This window comes from Cervus canadensis, chromosome 9 (assembly GCF_019320065.1).
Source record: "Cervus canadensis isolate Bull #8, Minnesota chromosome 9, ASM1932006v1, whole genome shotgun sequence".
NCBI lineage: Eukaryota > Metazoa > Chordata > Mammalia > Artiodactyla > Cervidae > Cervus > Cervus canadensis.
In genome coordinates, this window is record NC_057394.1 from 48,650,831 (window position 1) to 48,673,761 (window position 22,931).

The 22,931-nt window shown below is 38.1% G+C and overlaps 1 protein-coding gene, 1 long non-coding RNA gene and 1 other non-coding gene across 3 annotated transcripts; 1 reads left to right on the plus strand and 2 right to left on the minus strand.

The window, feature by feature from the left end:
* Positions 1 to 1,682: 1,682 nt before the first annotated feature.
* LOC122447501 lies at positions 1,683 to 17,906 on the plus strand. Its single transcript, XR_006271260.1, has 2 exons — positions 1,683 to 1,762; positions 17,746 to 17,906. It is a non-coding gene; the product is annotated as an uncharacterized LOC122447501 (long non-coding RNA).
* Positions 17,907 to 21,895: 3,989 nt separating this feature from the next.
* LOC122447318 (60S ribosomal protein L32) lies at positions 21,896 to 22,465 on the minus strand. The gene has a single exon (XM_043477844.1). It carries the CDS (start codon positions 22,347 to 22,349, stop codon positions 21,942 to 21,944), a length of 408 nt encoding a protein of 135 aa, XP_043333779.1. The 5' UTR covers positions 22,350 to 22,465; the 3' UTR covers positions 21,896 to 21,941.
* LOC122447691 lies at positions 22,432 to 22,571 on the minus strand. The gene has a single exon (XR_006271348.1). It is a non-coding gene; the product is annotated as a small nucleolar RNA SNORA7 (small nucleolar RNA).
* Between the last annotated feature and the right edge of the window lie 360 nt (positions 22,572 to 22,931).

Consider the following 22,931-nt stretch of genomic DNA (forward strand, 5'->3'; position numbering starts at 1 on the left):
AATATTTTGCTTTTATAATAGATCAGTTTTGGTTGATTATATAATTAGGGGGGAAAGGCTAGATCAGAATTTATATTCAAATCTAAATAGTTGGATCTAAGTAGCACCCTAAGATCCTAAGATTTAGAATTCAATTTTGTGGAGGAAAGGAAGGTTGCTCGAGAGGGAGATGATATATGTATATATAATTATTACTGATTTGCATTGTTGTATGGTTAAAAACAACACAATATTTTTAAGCAATTCCCCCAGAATTAAAAAAAAAAAAATCCAACTTTGAAAACTTGCAATAACTTTGGTTCTTGCCTTTGAGTAGTTTTTGGTTTTATGTCTCATGTATTATTTTAGGTGTATTAATTCATAGAATTGCATGCATGTGAAGAGAGGTATGTATGTGAAGGCTAAGAGAAGGGGTGAAATATAAAAGAGACAAATACTCACTTTTTTTTTTCCAACATCTTTCCTTTTAATCAGTGAAGAAAGGGAAAGCAATTGCAATAAGCCACCTAAACAGACTATAGTTATGTATATAAGATTGTCTTCCACAATCAGAGGGCATCATTCTTCTGACAATTTTTGTGTAAGTTTTTCAGATTAAATCCAAAAGGAGCTATTAAGTGACCTTTCTCCTGACCGATGTGTAAGCTTTTTTCAAAAAAGAAACCTTCTGTTATGCTGAGGTTACTGGTGCCCCTCAATCAGGCATGTGAATAATACCCCCAATAGGAGAAAATGTGATGACTACATCAATGGAAGCTGAACTAAGAAGCCTGAGAAGGAAAAGGGTAAAGAGATGAAGACAGTCCAAAGTTCTAGACTCTGTTATACATTTTTGGGGCCCAGGTGTATGCATGTGTGTGCTAAGTCACTTCAGTCATGTCCAAATCTTTGTGACCTTATGGACTGTAGCCCTCCAGGCTCTTCTGTCTGTGGGATTCTCCAGGCAAGAATATGAAGTGGGTTGGCATGCCCTCTTGCAGGGGATCTTCCAGACCTAGTGATTGAACCCATGTCCCCTGCACTGCAGGCGGATTCTTTACCACTGAGCAATTAGGGAAACCCAGAGTTCAGTCATTATTTGAGGCACAACCCCAAAATGTGTCACAATGGCATATTAATTATTTTTAATTGAATTTATGTAAGCAATGGCCATTGGGTGTTAGTTCTAGAAGATCTTGTAGCTCTTCATAGAACCATTCAACTTCAGCTTCTTCAGTATAACTTGTCGGGGCACAGACTTGGATTACCATCAAATTGAATGGTTTGCCTTGAAAACAAACAGAGATCATTCTGTCATTTTTGAGATTGCATCCAAGTACTGCATTTCGGACTCTTGTTGACTATGAAGGCTACTTCATTTCTTTTAAGGGATTCTTGCCCACAGTAGTAGATATAATGGTCATCCCAGTTAAATTCACCCTTTCCAGTCCATTTTAGTTCTCCGACTCCTAAAATGTCAATGTTCACTCTTGCCATCTCCTATTTGACCACTTCCAATTTGCCTTGATTCATGGATCTAACATTCCAGGTTCTTTTGCATTATTGTTCTTTACAACATCGGCCTTTGCTTTTATCACTGTGGTGTTGGAGAAGACTCTTGAGAGTCCCTTGGATTTCAAGGAGATTCAACCAGTCCATACTAAAATCAGTCCTGAATATTCATTGGAAGGACTGATGCTGAAGCTGAAACTCTAATACTTTGACCACCTGTTGCAAATAACTGACTCATTTGAAAAGACCCTGACGCTGGGAAAGATTGAAGGTGAGAGGAGAAGGGGACAACAGAGGATGAGATGGTTGGATGGCATTACCAACTCAATGGACATGAGTTTGAATAAACTCTGGGAGTTGGTGATGGACGGGGAGGACTGGTGTGCTGCAGTCCATGGGGTCACAAAGAGTCAGACAAAACTGAACAACTGAACTTAACTGAACTGAATGCCCATTGCAAGAAGGACACTCTTGACTTTCCTTTTTGCCTCCCTGAAAGGAGGGGGGTGGGGGGGAGGGCGGGAAACACTCCTATGTAAAAGGTGCACTCCCTATATCTGAAGGTAGAAGGAAACTTCATCACAAAAAATAAGGAATTCAGTCCCAAGAAGCCTATATAAACAAGTTTTGTTACACCATACCAAGCCCAAGCTCTGTTTAGATTCTTCTCTAATTGCCCCTCCAAACCTAAATTTCTTTGGCTTGTCAATTCTTCACAAATACATCATTTCTTTGCCTAAAAACTGTAAGTTAACTGCTTTGACCAGATCTTAGGTCTCATTTCTATGGGGCCTGAGTGTGTATGAATTAAAATTTGTTTCTCTTTCTCCTGTTAATCTTTTATGTTAATTTCAATATTAATCTAGCCACAAAAACTTAAAAAGGATAGAGGAAAAAATTCCCCCTGCTCAACAACCTAAACTAATTATACCTCTGAAATAATCAAAAATGCATATAGCATAATCTCAAAATGCATAAATTTGGGGGAGGCACCCTTAATAACCCCACAAGGCCATACTTTGCAATTGGAATTAAGTGGTTTTACTGACAGAGTGCAGACAACAGTGCTGTTATCATGCAAGGCTGTAATCTGCTAAATATTTTTAATATAGCTTTACATAAAACAACGCAGCAGATTAAATAAAAGAGGACATTTTAACTCTATTTGGGGGACAAAATTCCTGGAAGAAAAATAGTATGCAATAATGTCACTCTTCCTATTCAAGGAGGGAACAACCACAATAATAGCCACTATAAAATAATTTTATACTTTAGAATAAAATAAACCTAAAAATAAAAAGCACACACAAACATGACAAATATGATGGCCATGAAACCAATAATTTTGTGTGAAGCCCAAAAGAAATGTATGAAGCCCCAAATGACTCAGAAGCAAGAGTCAAAAATTAAAAAAAAAAAAAGTGTAAGTTGTATTACTCACTACATTGAAAAAACTAATTTTAAAATTGAATTAACTACTGATACATTTCAAAGTAAAAACCAACAACTTAAAAATTGGTTGAGCTTTAGTTTATAATATTGAGTTTATAATAATTTACATTCTTATACAAACATTTAAGTCTGAAAAAATAAGATTTCTATTAAAGAAGAACTTAAAATTACCCAAATAGTGTGCAATTTCACAAAATATCTCTATGCAATAGCTGAAAGGTTTATAAAAAAGGTTTTACTTACCAAGAATGCTGGTTACCATATTTATCACTGAATTAGAAAAAGGTATCTACTTACTAGTTATCTTTGTAAAACCATACAAACACATAAAATAAGAAACTGTTGCTTATCTGAAATTTTATCTGGCAACCATATTAAAGCAAGTTACTGTTGCTATTTAAAAACAGTTAAATACTTCCTAAAATATATAATCAAATATCTTGAAAAAACAAAATAGAACAAAAAATGAAAAAGAAATCTCATAAATGAGAAATAAGAAAATTTTACAAGAAGATTTTGGCAGGAAAAACTTTATGCAGGAAAGAACTCTCTGCAAGAACTCTCGTCATTAACCTTAAACCAAGCACCACTCTGCTCTACACATCTCCAGCTCTAGCACACCTTTCAAACTTATTGATCACACAATAATTTACCTAACCTGTTGGTTCTTCCATAGATCAAAAAAGTAGAAATGAAGAATAAATAATTAACAGAAGACAAGATTTCTTCCCTAGCTTCCTGTCAGTAATTTCATGAATAAACTGTGTGAACAAGATAACATCTAAAGAAAGATCATGAAGAGTCAACAAGCTGAGCACAAACCTCCACGCAGTGGGGGATGGTGTTGACTCTGACCCTCTATCTCAATGATTAACTGAGGCTACTTTCCTATTTCCCTTTAAAAGCTTTGCTGCTTTCTGCAGCATGGCTGAGTCTTTGGACTCAGGGGGGTGTTGAATTGATCCCCTCAGTTTCCCAACATTCTGATTAAAGACACCTTTCCTTTCTACCAATGTCTGAGCATATTGATTTTGGAAGTGATGAACAGCAGGACCTGACTCAATAGCAATTTAAGTGTAAAAGAACTAGCAAAGAGCCTTACAAATATTTGTCTATCAATAAATGATCATTGGAAGTGCATGAGATAAATATCCTAAACTATTAGCACGGGAGAAAATACATAATAAAATATACTCCTTAAAAAAAGGACTGATGAATTTCAAATTATACTGAAATAATTATAGTAATAAATAAGTTTAGTGATTTCGGAGACTTTCTGTCCCTCAGTGCCAGGAAGGACCTTTCAGTTTCGCACAGTGGAAGGAAAATGCACAGACTGGAAACCTATTGAGGTACTCTCAAGTAACAAGGAAAGGAAGGAGGGAGAACTCTCAGTCATTATTTATCTAAAGTCTATATGTCATCAAGATCATAGACATTGGAGACCATCTTAAGTGTTACATCATCAAACATTTGCAATCAAATTTACAACAGATTTGATCTGGATATCTTGGAAAATCTGTATCATCAGACATTGCCTGCTTCAATTCCAGAAAATCTTTGCTTTCAGGTCACTAAATAATATTTGTTATGCTGAATCATAGTCTGTTCTTTGGAGTTTGGCAGTACAAGGTTTGACTAGCAGTGATTGACAGAGGCTTTTCTAGTCAGTTGAAGAGAGTTCTTCCACAGGTGTGTTTTTCAGTAGATAAAATCTCCAGTTTACGAGGTGTGATTCTTACGGTCTTTGCTTCCCAAGAGCACATGGTGAAAACGATTGCTCTACCAACACATGGTTATTTTTAATAAGGGCAATCAACCTTTGCAACATGGGAGTATATTTATTTTTTAACAGTTGGGGATAAAAAGAAGAAAAATGAAACACATCAGGTGTCCTGACTCAAAATGTAAAATATTTTGAGTTCCAAAGGAGTGGATTTGAGATTTAGAACTAACAAAATTGTTTTTGCCAAGATGTTTGGTTGGCTTCTCAGCTGGTGCAGGGGTAAAGAATCCACCTGTTAAGGCAGGAGACTCAGGCTCAATCCCTGAGTTAAGAAGATGCCCTTGAGTAGAAAATGGAAACCCACTCTAGTATTGCCTGGAAAATTTCCTAGACAGAGGAGTCTGGGGGGCTACAGTCCATGGAGTCACAAAGAGTCACATATGACTGAGGATGTGTGCAGAATGTAATTATTAAACCAAAAAAAAAAAAATCCTTGGAGGGCCTCTACATATTATGCCAATTTAATCTTAATAATGCTGTTGGTTCATATGACTAAATCAGATAATTGAGGGTGGTAATCAGCAGAGTGAACCTGTTGTCAAACTGGCTGATATCACATACCTACAGTACCTGGCCAGTAAGATGAGTTTCTCAATCATCATGAAGTTTGAGAGAAGTTCTCTAGTTAGAAGTAATTTTTTTTTTTTCAAGAAGGCTTTAGTCACAGAAGTTGCAGCAGCCTATCAGCAAGGGAAAGATTAAGTCCAGTGTGAAAACATACAAAGTATGGCTATAACATATCTATATCCATAATATAAAGGAAGTTGTATGAAATCTATTTGCCAGACCTCATTTGTTTTTTTTTTGTTGTTGTTGTTGTTGTTTGTTTGTTTTTTGCCCACTGAGCTTCCCTGGAGGCTCAGATGATAAAGAATCTGCCTGGGGGTGTGGCCCTAAGATGGTGGAGAAATAGGATGGGGAGACCACTTTCTCCCCCACAAATTCATCGAAAGATCATTTGAACACTGAGCAAATTCCACAGAACAACTTCTGAAAGCTGTCAGAGGACACCAGGCACCCAGAAAGGCAGCCCATTGTCTCTGAAAGGAGATAGGACAACATATAAAAGATAAAAAGAGAGACAAAAGAGTTAGGAACGGAGACCCATCCCTGGGAGGGAATCATGAAAGAGGAGAAGTTTCCAAACACCAGGAAACCCTCTCACCCGGGGAGTCTGTGGGGAGTTTTGGAAACTCAGAGGGCAACATAACCAGGAGGAAAAAATAAATAAGTAAAACCCACAGATTAGGTGCCTAACCGCAACTCCCAGTGGAGAAGTAGCCCAGACACTCATGTCCACTACCAGCAAGCAGGGGCTGAACAGGGAGACGTGGGCTACACTGCTTGGGGTAAGGACCGGGCGTGAATGCCCTGAGGACAATCTGAGGGACCTAACGTGAGATAGCAGCCCAAACTGTGGGAGCCAGAGAGAAAAAAGAAAGAAAGAAAAAGAGAGAGAGAACTTTCCCATGAAAAGCTCTAACCTAAGGCACTGCCAGGCTTGCTCACAGAACAAAGGATTGAGCGAATACCAGAGGAGATCTAGCCGGCTGTGGACAAGCCCATCCCCCATCAAAGGCACAGAGGCAGGTGGGCGACAGCCAGAGCTGGAGGGAGAAGGGCAATCTAGGCCCCAGAGATGTCATCCTCCACAAAACTGTGAGCAGGCCCCCAGTTGCTAACAAAGTCTTCCTGGGATCCTGGATGGTTAACATCCGCCAGGAGGGTTGCAGCCAGAGATCAGCTCCCCAGAGGAGACACATAGCACACCTGAGATGGCACTCCCACTTCGCACCCAGGAAACTGAGTGACTGGGACCAGGGAGGTGATAAGACACACCGCCCCACCTGGAGAGAGTGTGCTCGCCAAGCACCTGGTCACCTGAGCTGCTTGAACCTGGGAAGGCACAAAACGTAGGCTCAACTGAGTCTGTGCCTTTGGGGAGTACCTGAGAACCTGAACCTGAGCAGTTTAGACCTGGGAAGTGCAGGCCACCCAGGGCCTGTTTTAGACATTTCCCCTGCAGAGCAACCTGGAACCTGAGCAGTGTAGGCCAGGAAAGCACAGATGCCGTGAGCAGGGGCAAACACAGTGTGGCCCAGACACTGTGAGCACTCCCCACACACGCCAGTGATATTTGTTTGCAGTGTTCCTCTCTCCCCACAGCACAACTGTACAAGTGAGCCTAAATAAGTGACCACCTCTGCCCTCATGTGTCAGGGTGGAAATTAGACACTGAAGAGACTTGCAAACAGAAGAAGCCAAAATAAACAGAGGGAACCGCTTTGGAAGTGACAGGTGCAACAGATTAAAACCGTGTACTTAGCACCAACTACATTGAAAGGGACCTATAGACCTTGAGAAGAAGTATAAGCTGGAACAAGGAACTATCTGAAACTGAACTGACCCCGCACTGCCTGTGATACCTCCAGAGAAATTTCTAGATATATTTTACAATCATCATTTTTTAAATTAAAAAAAAAAAATTAGATCCTTTATCACTCCTTTAATTTTAAACTCTATAACCTATTACTTTGCCAAAAAGAGACCCTATTTTTAAAGCAAATTTCATATATATTTTTTAATGATTTTTGTGATTTTGTTTTGCTTTGTTTTTTAATATTGTATTTTTGGGAGTTTAACCTCTACTCTAGATTTTTAATCTTTGCTTTTTGGTATTTGTTATCAATTTTGTACCTTTAAGAATCCAATCTTCAGCACCCATTTTTTTACTTAGGAGTATGATTACTGACTTGATTGCCCTCTCCCCCTTTTGACTCTCCTTTTTCTCCCCCGGGTCACCTCTATCTCCTCCCTCCCCTTTCTCTTCTCACCCAACTCTATGAATCTATTTGAGTACTCCAGGCTGTGGAGAACACTTAGGGAACTGATTACTGACTAGATGTGTCTCTCTCTTTTTGACTCCCACTCTTCTCGTCCTGGTCACCTCTATCTCCTTCCTCCCTCTTCTATTCTCTACATAACCCTGAACCTGTCTTGGTGTTTCAGGCTGTGGAGAGCACATAGGGAACTGATAACTGGTTAGATTGTTCCCTCCCCTTTTGATCCCCCCTCTTCTCCTCCTGGTCACCTTTATCTTTCTTCTCCCTCTTCTCTTCTCCATGTAATTCTGCAAACCTCTCTGAGTGTCCCTCACTGTGGAGAATCTTTCCTCCATTAACCTAGATGTTTTATCACTGGTGCAGTACAGAGGGAGAAGTTTTGAGGCTACTCTAAGAATAAAACTGAAAACCAGAGGCAGGAGGCTTAAATCCAAAACTTGAGAACACCAGAAAACTCCTGACTCCAGAGAACATTAATCGACAAGAGCTCATCCAAAAGCCTCCATACCTACACTGAAACCAAGCTCCACCCAAGAGCCAACAAGTTCCAGAGCAAGACATACCACGCTAATTCTCCAGGGACTCAGGAACATAGCCCTGAGCTTTAATACATAGGCTGCCCAAAGTCACACCAAACCCACAGACACCTCAAAACTCACTACTGGACACTTGATTGCACTCCAGAGAGAAGAGATCCAGCTCCACCCACCAGAACACCAAAACAAGCTTCCTTAATTAGGAAACCTTGACAAACCACTCATCCAACCCCACCCACAGGGAGCAACCTTCACAATAAAGAGGAACCACAAATTTCCAGCATACAGAAAGGCCACCCCAAACACAGCAATCTAAACAAGATGAAAAGGCAGAGAAATATTCAGCAGGTAAAGGAGCATGATAAATGCCCACCAAAACAAACAAGAGGAAGAGATAGGGAGTCTACCTGAAAAGAAATTCAGAATAGCAATAGTAAAAATGATCCAAAATCTTGAAAACAAAATGTAGTTACAGATAAACAGTTTGGAGACAAGGCTTGAGAAGGTGCAAGAAATGCTTAACAAGGATTGAGAAGAAATAAAAAACAGTCAATCAATAATGAGCAATGAAATAACTGAAATCAAAAGCACTCTGGAGGGAACCAACAGTAGAATAACTGAGGCAGAAGATAGGATAAGTGAGATGGAAGATAGAATGGTGGAAATAAATGAAGCAGAGAGGAAAAGAGAAAAAAAGAATTAAAAGAAACTAGGACAACCTCTGGGACAATGTTAAACACCCTAACACTTAAATCATAGGAGTCCCAGAAGAAGAAGACAAAAAGAAAGGCCATGAGAAAATACCTGAGGAGATAATAGTTGAAAACGTCCCTAAAATGGGGAAGGAAATAGCCACCCAAGCCCAAGAAACCCAGAGAGTCCCAAACAGGATAAACCCAAGGTGAAACACCCCAAGACACATTGCCACCTGTGAAAGCACCAAAATCACAACTAGCTGTTAAAAAACCATCCAGAGGAGGACACAGGAACTTACCAAAAAAAAAAAAAGACCCCATGTAGAAAGACAAAGAAGAAGCCACAGTGACACAGTAGGTGGAGCACATTCATGATAAAATAAAATCCCATACCCACTAGATGGGTGGCCCACAAGCAACCCCACATAAGGCTTCCCAGCCTGGGGACCCAACAACAGTACTGGGAATCCCCAGGGAATCTGACCTTGAATCCCAGCAGAATTTGATTACAAGACTTCCACAGACTGGGGGAAGCAATGACTCCAGGCTTGGAGGGCACAAACAAAACCTTGCAAAACCAAGACTCAGAAGAAAGGAGTAGTGACTCTATAGGAAACTGAATCAAAACTACCTGCCACTGTTGCAGAATCTCCTATGGAGGCGTGGGTTAGGAGGGGCTCACTGCAGGGATGAGGGGACTGGAAGCAGCAGTCTGAGAAGTTCCCTTTTAGTGTAAACACTCTTGGAGGTCACCATTAACCAGACCATATTGCTCATAGACCCTAGGACCAAACTACTACTGGTTGGGAGGAGCTCAAATCCACCCATCAGCAAATAATTGGATTAAAGCTTTACTGAGCAAAGCCTAGACCAATATCAGACCACCTTACCTGCCTCCTAAGAAATCTGTATGCAGGGAAAGAAGAAACAGTTAAAACCTTACAGGGAAAATGGACTTGTTCCAAATTGGGAAAGGAGTATGTCAAGGCTGTATATTGTCACCTTGCTTATTTAGCTTATATGCAGAGTACATCATGTGAAATGCCGGGCTGAATGAAGCACAAGCTGGAATCAAGATTTCAGGGAGAAATATCAATAACTTCAGATATGGTAACACCACCCTTATCACAGAAAGTGAAGAGAAACTGAATAACCTCTTGATGAAAGTGAAAGAGGATGGTGAAAAAGTTGGCTTAAAGCTTAACATTCAGAAAACTAAGATCATGGCATCCGGTCCCATCACTTCATGGCAAATAGATGGGGAAATAATGAAAACAGTGAGAGGCTTTATTTTCTTGGGCTCCAAAATCACTGAGGATGGTGACTGCAGCCATGAAATTAAAAGACATTTGCTCTTTGGAAGAAGAGCTATGACAAACCTAGACAGCACATTAAAAAGCAGAGACATTCCTTTGCCGACAATGGTTCATCTAGTCAAATCTATGGTTTTTCCATTAGTCATGTATGGATGTGACAGTTGGACCATAACGAAGGCTGAGCACCGAAGAATTGATGCTTTCGAACTGTGGTGTTGGAGAAGACTCTTGAAAATCCTTTGGACTGCAAAGAGATACAACCAGTTCATCTTAAAGGAAATCAGTCCTGAATATTCATTGGAAGGACTGATGCTGAAGCTGAAGTTCTAATTCTTTAGCCACCTGATGTGAAGAACTGACTCATTGGAAAAGACTCTGATGCTGGGAAATATTGAAGGCAGAAGGAGTAGTGGACAGCAGAGGATGAGATGGTTGGATGGCATCAAGTCAATGAATATGAGTTTGAGCAAGCTCCTGGAGCTGGTGATGGACAGGGAAGCTTGGTGTGCTGCAGTCCATGGGGTCACAAAGAGTCAGACACGACTGAGTGACTGAACTGGACTGAGCAAGGCCCTGCTCACGAGAGCAAAACCCAGTTTTTCCCATCACCATTTCCTCCCACTAGGAAGCTTACACAAGCCCCTTAACCTCTTCCATCAGAGGGCAGACCAAAGAAATAAGAACCACAGTCCCACAGGGACTAAACCAAAACACATTACAGAAAGTTAATCTGCATGAAAAAGTAGAAATTTATGTCCCAGATGAAAAGAGAAGATAAATCCAAGACAAACAACTAAATGGAGTGGAGATAGGCAACCTTCCAGGAAAAGAATTCAGACTGATGATAGTTAATATGATACATGATATCACGAAAATAATGGAGGCAAAGATTGAGAAGATGTAAGAAATATTTGTCAAAGACCTACAAGAACCAAAGAACAGAGATGAATAATACACTAGAAGGAATCCATAGCAGAATACCTGAGGCAGATGCACTGAAAAATGACCTGGAGAACAAAAGGGTAGAAATCACTGCCACAGAACAGGGGGGAAAAAAGAATGAAAAGAAATGAAGAAAAGAAAAAGGAATGAAAAGAAATGAAGAAAGCCTAAGAGACCTTTGGGACAACATTAAATGCACCGGCGTTTGCATTATAGAGGTCCCGGAAGAGGAAGAGAAAAAGGACCTGAGAAAATATTTGAAGAGATAATAGCTGAAAACTTCCCTAACATGGAAAATGTCATAACCAACCAAAACATAATCAACCTGGCACAGAGAGTTCCAGGCAGGATAAACCAAGAAGCAACACACCAAGTCACATAGTAACCAAACAGACAAAAATTAAAGACCAAGATAAAATATTAAAGGCAGCACAGAAAAATGACAAATAACATACAAGGGAACTCACATCAGTCTATCAGCTGATGTCTCAACAGAAACTACAAGCCAGAAGTGAATGGCATGACATATTTAAAGTAGTTAAAGGGAAGAATCTATAACCAAGAATACCCAGCAAGACTCTCCTTCAGATTTGATGGAGAAATCAAAAGATTTCCAGACAAATAAAGTTAAGAGAATTCAGCACCACCAAACTAGTATTACAACAAATGTTAAAGGAACGTATCTAGGTAGGAAACAAGAGAAGGGAAAAAACCTACCTACAGAAAATAAGCACAAAACAATTAAGAAAATGGCAGTAGGATCATTCATATTGATAATTACCTTAAATGTAAATGGATTAAATGCACCAAATGAAATACGTAGACTGGCTGAACAAATGAAAACATGTGCATATATGCAGTTCCCCTTACCACATCATTTTGCTTGACCCCCAAATTGAATATATTTTATATTGTTAGGTTAATCATATTCCCATTGAGAGTTGCAATTATAATTAATTTTTATTTTTTTGCCTTAATTTGTGAAAACTGATAAATATCTCTTATTATTGTGATTAGGTAACTATTACTCACTTAATAACATTGTATCATGATTGGTTAACAGAAAAGTAGAATTCTCTATCATCAAGATTATGATATAATAGAGGAACCTGTAATTACTCTTTAAAGTCCAGATGAATACCAGAATTACCTTAGAATTTTTTGAAAAATGCCCAGATTTTTTTTTTTTTTTTTTTTTTTGGCCAGATCTCTGGATATGTTTTTCATGAGCAGCCAAGTTTAAAAACAACAGGAATATAAGGATATTTTCTTTTATCTAGTTTCACTTTATCTGTTTCATAGTCAGTGTTCCCATTTCATTTAGCTTAGTTTGTTTTCCGATTACTCTCTCTTATTTTATTTTTATTTTCTTTCTCAAGCCTTTATCAAATGTAGCAGAAACACTTTCATATACAAATATATATAAGTAAAATGTATAATATATATTAGAAAACATAAATTTTTGCCTAACTAAAAAATTTATAACGTTTTGATTCCACTTGTTTAACTTAACATGAATAAAATCAGTTCAGTTCAGGCATTCATTCGTGTCCGACTTTTTGAGACCCCAAGTTCTGCAGCCTCCCTGTCTATCGCCAACTACCGGAGTTTACCCAAACTCATACCCATTGAGTCAGTGATGTCATCCAACCATCTCATCCTCTGTCATCCCCTTCTCCTCCTGCCTTCAATCTTTCCCAACATCAGGGTCTTTTCAAATGAGTCAGCTCTTCGCATCAAGTGGCCAAAATATTGGCGTTTCAGCTTCAACATCAGTCCTTCCAATGAACACTCAGGACTGATTTCCTTTAGGATGGACTGGTTGGATTTCCTTACAGTCCAAGGGATTCTCAAGAGTCTTCTCCAACACCGCAGTTCAAAAGCATCAACTCTTTGGTACTCAGCTTTCTTTATGGTCCAACTCTCACATCCAAACATGACTACTGGAAAAAACATAGCCTTGACTAGACGGACCTTTATTGGCAAAGCAATGTCTCTGCTTTTTAACATGCTATCTAGGTTGGTTATAACTTTCCTTCCAAGGAGTAAGTGTCATTTAATTTCAAGCTGCATTCACCATCTGCAGTGATTTTGGAGCCCCCAAAAATAAAGTCAGCCACTGTTTCCCCGTCTATTTTCTATGAAGTGATGGGACCAGATGCCATGATTTTAGTTTTCTGAATGTTGAGCTTTAAGCCAACTTTTTCACTCTCCTCTTTGACTTTCATCGAGAGGCTATTCCATTCCTCTTCATTTTCTGCCATAAGGGTGGTGTCATCTGCATGTCTGAGATTATTGATATTTGTCCTGGCAATCGTGATTCCAGCTTCTGCTTCATCGTGCCCAGTGTTTCTCATGATGTACACTGCATTTAAGTTAAATAAGCAGGGTGACAATATATAGCTTTGACATACTCCATTTCCTATTTGGAACCAGACTGTCGTTCCCTGTTCAGTTCTAACTGTTGCTTCCTGACCAGCATACAGATTTCTCAAGAGGCAGGTCAGGTGGTCTGGTTTTCCCATCTCTTTCAGAATTTTCCAGAGTTTTTTGTGATCCACAAAGTCAAAGACTTTGGCATAGTCAAGTAAGAAGAAATAGATGTTTTGCTGGAACTCTCTTGCTTTTTTGCTGATACAGTGGATGTTAGCAATTTGATCTCTGGTTCCTCTGCGTTTTCTAAAACCAGTTTGAACATTTGGAAGTTCATGGTTCACGTATTTCATGCAAAGATAGGCACAATAAAGGACAGAAATCATATGGACCTAACAGAAGCAGAAGATATTAAGAAAAGCTGCCAAGAATACACAGAAGATCTATACAAAAAATATCTTAATGACCCAGATAAATACAATGGTGTGATCACTCACCTATACCCAGAAATCCTGGAGTCTGAAGTCAAGTGGGCTTTTGAAAGCATCACTATGAATAAAGCTAGAGGAGGTGATGGATTTCCAGCTGAGCTATTTCTAAACCTAAAAGATGATGGTGTTAAAGTGCTATGATCAACATGCCTGCAAATGTAGAAAACTCAGCAGTGATCACAGGACTGGAAAAGATCAGTTTTCATTGAAATCCCAAATAAAGACAATGCCAAAAATGTTCAAACTATCACACAATTGCACTCATCTCACATGCTAGCAAAGTAATGCTCAAAACTCTCCAAGAAAGGCGTCAACAATATGGGAACCAAAAACTTCCAGATGTTCAAGCTGGATTTAGAAAAGGCAGAGGAACTAGAGATCAAATTGTCAATATCCGTTGAATTACAGAAAAAGCAAGAGAGTTCCAGAAAAAAGTCTGCTACTGCTTTATTGACTATGCCAAAACCTTTGAGTGTGTGGATCACAACAAACTGTGAAAAGTTCTTCAAGACATCAGAGTACCATAACTCATTACCTGCTTCCTGAGAAATATGTATGCAGGTCAAGGAACAACAGTTCAACCAGACAAGGAAAAACAGGCTGGTTCCAAATTGGGAAGGGAGTATGTCAAGGCTATATATTGTCACCCTGCTTATTTAACTTATATGCAGAGTACATCATGTGAAATACTGGGCTAGATGAAGCACAAGTTGAATCAAGATTGCCAGGAGAAATATCAACAAACTCAGATATGCAGATGACACCACTCATAACAGAAAGTGAACAGGAATGAAATAGCCTCTTGATGAAAGTGAAAGAGGATGGTGAAAAAGTTGGCTTAAAGCTCAACATTCAGAAAACTAAGAGTCTGGTCCCATCACTCCATGGTAAATAAATGTGGAAACAATGGAAAGAGTGACAGACTTTATTTTCTTGGCCTCCAAAATCAAAATCACTGAAGAAGTTGACTGCAGCCTTGAAATTAAAAGATGCTTTCTCTTTGGAAGAAAAGCTTTGAAAAACCTAGACAGCATATTAAAAAGCAGAGACATTACTTTGCCAACAAATGTCCATGTAGTCAAATCTGTGGTTTTTCCAGTAGTCATGTATGGATGTGACAGTTGGACCATAAAGAAAGCTAAGCACCAAAGAATTTATACCTTTGAACTGTGGTATTGGAGAAGACTCTTGAGAGTCCCTTGGACTGCAAGGAGATCCAACCAGTCAATCCTAAAGGAAATCAGTCCTGAATATTTATTTGAAGGAATGATGCTGAAGCTGAAGCTCCAATCCTTTAACCACCTGATGTGAATAACTGACTCATTGGAAAAGACCGTGATGCTGTGAAAGATTTTAAAGCAGGATGAAAAGGGGAAACAAAGGTTTGATAGCATCAGTAACTTGGTGGACATGAGTTTGAGCAAGCTCTTGGAGTTGCTGATGATCAGGTAAGCCTGGCATGGTGAAGTGCATGGGGTCACAAAGAGTCAGACACGACATCGTGACTGAACTGAACTGATTCTCAGGAAAAGCAGTTTATTTATTTATTTATTTATTGAAGACTAATTGCTTAACAGAATTTTGTTGTTATCTATCAAACTTGAACATGAATCAGCCATAGGTATACATATATCCCCTCTCTTTTGAACCTCCTTCCCATGTCCCTCCCCATCCCACCCCTCTAGGTTGATACAGAGGCCCTCTTTGCATTTCCTGAGCCATACAGCAACTTTCTGTTGGCTATCTATTTTACATATGGTAATGTAAGTTTCCATGTTACTCTTTCCATACATCTCATGCTCTCCTCCCTTTTCCCCACGTCCATAAGTCTGTTCTGTATGTCTGTTTCTCCATTGCTGCCCTGTAAATAAATTCTTCAGTACCATTTTTCTAGATTCTGTATATATGTATTAGAATAAGACATTTATCTTTCTCTTTCTGACTTACTTTACTCTGTATAATAGTTCTATCTTCATCTACCTCATTAGAACTGACTCAAGTGTGTTCCTTTTTATGGCTGAGTAATATCCCATTATGTATATGTACCACAACTTTATCCGTTCATCTATTAGTGGACATCTAAGTTGCTTCCATGTTCTAGCTATTGTAAATAGTGCTGCAATGAACAATGGGATACATGTATCTTTTTCAATTTTGATTTCCTCAGAGTATATGCCTAGGAGTGGGATTGCTGGGTCATAGGGTGGCTTTATTCCTGGTTTTTTTTTTTTTTTTTAAGGAATTTCCACACCGTCTGCCATAGTGGCTGTGTCAATTTACATCCCCACCAACAGTACAAGAGCATTCCCTTTTCTTCACACCACCTCCAGCATTTATTGTTTGTAGGCTTTTTGATAATGGCCATTCTGATTGGTATGAGGTGATATCTCATTGTACTTTTGATATGTGTTTCTCTAATAATGAGCAATGTTGAGCATCCTTTCATGTGTTTGTTAGCCATCTGTATGTCTTCCTTTGAGAAATGTCTATTTAGGTCTTTTTCCCACTTTTTCATTGGGTTGCTTTTCTGGTATTGAGTTGTATGAGCTGCTTGTAAATTTTGGAAATTAATATTTTGTTAGTTATTTCATTTGCTATTATTTTCTCCCATTCTGGGGGTTGTCATTTCGCCTTGTTTATAGTTTCCTTTACTGTGAAAAAGCTTTAAGTTTAGTCAGGTCCCACTTGTTAACTTTTGTTTTTATTTCCAATACTCTAGAAGGTGGGTCCTGGAGGATCTTCTTTGATTTATGTCACTGGGTGTTCTGCCTATGCTTTCCTCTAGGACTTTTATAGTTTCTGGTCTTACATTTATGTCTTTAACCCATTTTGAGTTTATCTTTGTGTATGGTGTTAAGAAGTGTTCTAATTTCATTCTTTTACACATAGCTGTCCAGTTTTCCCAGCACCATTTATTGACGAAGCTGTGTTTGCCCCATTGTGTATTCCTGCTCCCTTTGTCAAAAATAAGTTACCCATAGGTGCATGGGGTTATTTCTGGGCTTTCCATCTTGTTCCATTTGTCTACATTTCTTTTTTTGTGCCAGTACTGTACCATATTGTCTTAATGACTGTAGTTTGGTAGTATAATCTGAAGTCAGGAAGGTTGAATCCTCCAGCTCCATTCTTCTTTCTGAAGACTGCTTTGGTTATTCAGGGTCCCTTGTGTTTCCATGTGAATTGTGAAATTTTTTGTTCTAGTTCTGTGAAAAATGCCATTGGTAATTTGATATGGATTGCATTGAATCTGTAGACTGTGTTTGGTACTATAGTCATTTTCACAATATTGATTCTTCCTACCCAGGAACATGGAGTATCTCTCCATCTGTTTATGTCATCTTTGATTTATTTTATTAGTGTCTTATAGTTTTCTGTGTGCAGTTCTTTTATCTCCTTAGGTTAGTTTATTCCTAGATATTTAATTCTTTTCATTGCAATGGTGAATGGGATTGATTCCTTATTTTCTCCTTCTGATTTTTCATTCTTAGTATATAGAAAGTCAGGCAATTTCTGTGTATTGATTTTGTATCCTGAAACTCTACTAGATTCACTGATTAGCTCTAGTAATTTTCTGATATTATATTTAGGGTTTTCTATGTACAGTATCATGTTATTTGCAAACAATGAGAGCTTTACTTCTTTTCTGATCTGGATTCCTTTTATTTCTTTTTCTTCTCTGATTGCTGTAGCTAAGACTTCCAGAACTATGTTGAATAATAGTGGTGAAAATGGACACCCTTGTCTTCTTCTTGATCTTAAGAGGAATGCTTTCAAGAACTGACTCATTGGAAAATACCCTGATGCTGGGAAAGATTTGAAGGCAAGAGGAGTAGTGGATGACAGGACGAGATGCTTTGATGGCATCAGCAATTTGATGGACATGAGTTTGAGCAAGCTCCTGGAGTTGGTGATGGACAGGGAAGCCTGGTGTGCTGCAGTCCATGGGGTTGCAAAAAGCTGGACATGTCTCAGTGACTGAACTGAACTGATCCTCAGGAAGAACAATTTTAATAAAGTTGAGTGGGGTTGTTTAGGTAGAACTGAATATGGTTCTAGGGAGCTGACCAAGTAATCATATGCTATTTTTAATTTAATATTTTTGCAAAACAGTCAAAAGAATATTGAAGATATGGATTTTTAAAGGGTGCAAAAATAACATTATTATACTAAAAATAAAAACATTGCCAACTAATACAAAATCCACATTACAAATATTTCTCACCACCACATTTTTTTTTCATAGTATCATAATTGGTTACTGAAATCCATCCTCTTTCCTTTCAGTTTAATATCTACATGAGGTTATTCTCTTAAGATATATGAAAATCACATATTCTTGCTCAAAACCATCTAGTTGCTTCCTATATAATTTAGGATAAAACCTATAGACCACAGTGCCCTTCCCTTACTCATTTTCAGATATCATGTGAATTTAACCATGGCAAGCACAAGTTCATCACAAGGTCTTTGCCTTTGTGTCTTGCTCTTTAGTCAACATTCTTTCTCCAGCTACTTGCTTGAAAGTGAAAGTGAAAGTCTCTCAGTTGTGTCTGACTCTTTGCTATCCCATGGACTAAGCAGTCCATGGAATTCTCCAGGCTAAAATACTGTAGTGGGTAGCCTTTCCCTTCTCCAGGGGATCTTTCCAGCCCATGGATCAAACCCAGGTCTCCCATATTGCAGGAGGATTCTTTACCAGCTGAGCCACAAGGGAAGCCCAGGATTACTGGAGTGGGTGGCCTATCTCTTCTCCAGGGGATCTTCCCGACCCAGTGATTGAATCTTCCCAACCCTGGGTCTCCTGCATTGCAGGTGGATTCTTTACCAGCTGAGTTACCAGGGAAGCCCCAAGTCCAAAGTCAGATGATTGTTATCTCAGCTCAAGGATTGGTAGAGAGAGCATTCTTTCTTACTTAGCCTTTGATTCTATTCAGAATTTCAGCAAGTTGTATGAGGCCCAATTTTAGTGGGGAGAACGATCTGTTTTACTCAGTCTGTGTTCAAATAATAACCTCATCTAGAAACATCCTCACAGACACAACAAGAATAAGGTTTAACTAATTACCTGGGCATCTTGTGGCCTAGTCAAGTTGACACAAAATTAGCCATAACATATATTCATACCTAAGGTGCAAACTAAAGTCAATACCTCCATGAAACTTTAAATGTCAATTTTTGTTTAACATGGGAAAAGAGGTTATACCTTTTGCATTTAAAATTAAACATCATGATTTTTCTTAAAGTGATTACCTTTATAATTAAAATTTCTACATTCTGTAAAAATAAACCAATAAAAACAGAAATAATATTTTTTAAAGAATTTTGTCATTTTAGGCTAAAATATATATTATTTTTACATTTCAATAATGGGCATATTTTTCAAATGTAATGTGAAAAACATTATTGGTAGTAGAATTCAATTTTGTTACTATAATGTATAATCAATTACAAAACTAAAATTTAGAAATATTTTATGAAAGTATTATCTAATGCAATTAAAATATCAACTGTACATGAACTCTTTTGAAATTATTGAAAGTCAGTAAGACAAGAACTAGAGATTATTGAATTTTTGCAATTGGAAGGCTATCTTTATCTTATATAAGTGAGGTCTCAGTAGACTGACATGGATGATGGAGACAGTAAATGTTAAAAAAAAAATTCACTTTGAGTTATGGGGTTGTATAACTTAAGTGAGGAAAATAAAAGAATGAGTTGACAGTGGAAACACTAGCAAAGGAGTCTAACATTCAAAGAACTTAAAATATGGCATAAAAGTGGAAGCATATGAGGACAAAGATATGGCAAATGGATTAATTGTCCAATAAAATATGCATAGTTTTAAAATAAACATTTTGATGTGCAATTGTGTTCAAATTTGGGTTCAAACACCATGCTGTAAGAATGTAACAGTAAGAGCAGGAGTAAAAAAAAAAAACTCTGAAAGAGTGGATTAATTTGAAGGTGACTGAATTCAGCCGGCATAGATGGATTATTTTAAAATCCCAAACTTGATTTTTACTTTACCAATAATGCCCAAATGACCTACCAAGTCCTTGGGAAACTGAGAAGAAACTGCTTTCAGTTACACAGAAGAAAATAGAAAACTTCTGTACTGAGACTAATTTTTAAACTCTTTAGCCTACCATACACAGAATGCTTGTGGCTTGAAGTTTTTGCCATTGTTTTCATAATAATTATGAACAAGCAATTATTTACTTAATATAATGAACTACTCTGTGTGATTTTATTTCATTAGTAACTTACAATATGGGCTTCCCAGGTGGTGAATAGATAAAGAATCTGCCTGTCAATGCAGAAGATGTAAGAGATGCAGGTTCAATCCCTGGGTCGGGAATGTTCCCTTGGAGTAAGAAGTGACAACCCACTCCAGTATTCTTGCATGAAAAATTGTATGGACAGAGGAGCCTGGCCGGCTGCAGTCAATGTGGTTGCAAAGAGTTGGACATGACTGAGCACACATACTCACATATACACACAACTTATGGTACAAGTTTAACATTTCAATTAATTTTTAAAATAATGTGAACTTAGATATATATTAGTCTTTAGGAGTAATTTTGTGTGTCTCTTCCCTGAAATTGATAATAAACCAGTGACAGCAAAATATGTAAAGCCAATGAGAATATAATTATTTAAGGACTTATAAACTTATACCATAATGTTTTTTTTAATTATAGGATGTGTTTATACTATGCCTAAGAATAAACCAGTAATTTCAATGGAATTTGGCTCAGAATACAGACTGCAAATTTTCTAAGAACCTGTAAACAAGGTTTGTTATTAGAAGACAATACAAAAATTGGAAATAAACAACTGGGACAAGTGAGGATTAGTGCTGTCTTAATCTTATTTAATATCCCAATTATTGTTAAAAGAGAGTAAACGCCATAAGGAAACTCACAGATAGTGCTAAAAGAGAAAGTAAGGAAAATGCTAATAAGAACAATGAAACAATTTTTAAAATGAGGAAATAAAAATATGTGAAGTCTCCCCAGATATATGAAATAAAAGAGTTTTTTATCTTAGCTTCAATATTATAATAATAAAATAGGTAGATGAAATATATTTAGAAGAGAGATTGAGGACAATTCGGTGATTGAAAAATTATTTACCAAGAACGTTTCAATGGATTTGAAAGATTAATAAGGAGGGGAGTAAAGCTGAAACATCGGCAGATCAGATCCTCGAAAAGGGATGCAGTTTATTACACATATCAGCTCAATATAAAGAAGATGTCCCTAAGTGTTGGGCACGCATGTCTGGGGTGTGTGTTGTTTAAAAACAGAAAGGATTACATTGAAATGTACTGTTTTCTATGATGTAACGCTTATATGTCTTTGTGACTATTTAAGACCAGATATATAGTTGAATTACCTGGCCATGAAATTTCAAAGATTCTTATAAAGAATTGCATTTAGATAATTGAATGTTAAGTGTAAAAAGTATGAATTCAGGAACAAATTTAGGATTTTCTACTCCATCATGTATTGACTATGTGAATTAAGCAAACTATTTGAACTCTAAACTGCAGCTGACACATGTATATTATCTATAGTGAAACAGATCACCAGCCCAGGTGGGATGCATGAGACAAGTGCTCGGGCCTGGTGCACTGGGAAGACTCAGAGGGATTGAGTAGAGAGGGAGGTGGGAAGGGGGATCGGGATGGGGAATACATGTAACTCCATGGCTGATTCATGTCAATGTATGACAAAACCCACTACAATATTGTAAAGTAATTAGCCTCCAACTAATAAAAATAAAAAATAAACTGCAGTTCTCGTGTATATAAATATAACCAATACTCCTAATTTATGAATCACTAATAATTAAAAGAGTATATGTATAGAAAGTATAGTATAGGGTGAGAATTAAATAAAAATATGAAAATTACTTAAGATGTTTCACTGTATTTGTTTACTATTATTTATTCAATTTTTTTTTCAGGTTTTATGCTTTTATTACCACAAACAAAATGTGCACACGAGCTGTCTATTCATTTTCCTCGCTGCGCAGTCTGGCATTGGGATTGGTGATCCTGATGGCCAGCTGGGCTGCTCTTTCCACAATGGCCTTGCGGTTCTTGGAGGAGACGTTGTGAGCAATCTCAGCACAGTAAGATTTGTTGCACATCAGCAGCACCTCGAGCTCCTTGACGTTGTGGACCAGGAACTTCCGGAAGCCGCTGGGCAGCATGTGCTTGGTTTTCTTGTTACTTCCGTAACCGATGTTGGGCATCAAGATCTGGCCCTTGAATCTTCTGCGTACCCTGTTGTCAATGCCTCTGGGTTTCCGCCAGTTCCGCTTGATTTTGACATATCGATCCGACTGATGCCTAATGAACTTCTTGGTCCTCTTCTTGACGATCTTAGGCTTCACGAGGGGTCTGAGGGCGGCCATGATGCCTTCAAGAAAGAGGCAAGAGACCACGTCAAAGATGACTTCTTGGAAGGACTTTCTCGCCCTGCGCGGAGGCTTGAGCTCTTGTTGCAGAGTGTCTTCCAATCACCAGATACTGAGCAAACTGGGAATGGAATGGGTACCTCTGCCAGGCTTGCTTTCTCTCCCGACTCCGAAGCTGGCAGAATACAAGCCATTCTCCAGATGCGATCCTGGGAGGTTTATTTATTCAATTTTATGACCTCAATATCACTTGAAATACATATAGAAGGATTTTTTTTTTTTTTCTGGTGAGACTCTCACCAGAATTTGGAAGCATAGTAATAAAAATAGGTAAAGTGAATTGGTTTAAGTCTCATATAGTTAGAAGTACTGTTATAGCATTTGCCTTTTGCTGTATCATTAATGATTTTTCAATATGCAGAATATATGAAACATGTAAAGATTATTTTTTATGTATATTTAAACTTTGAGATATTAAATACTTAGGAAATGACTTTTGTCTGAAGTCATTGTTATCAACACACAGACTTACTATTTTATTGGTCTGGCCAAAAAGTTCATTTGGATTTTTCCATAAAC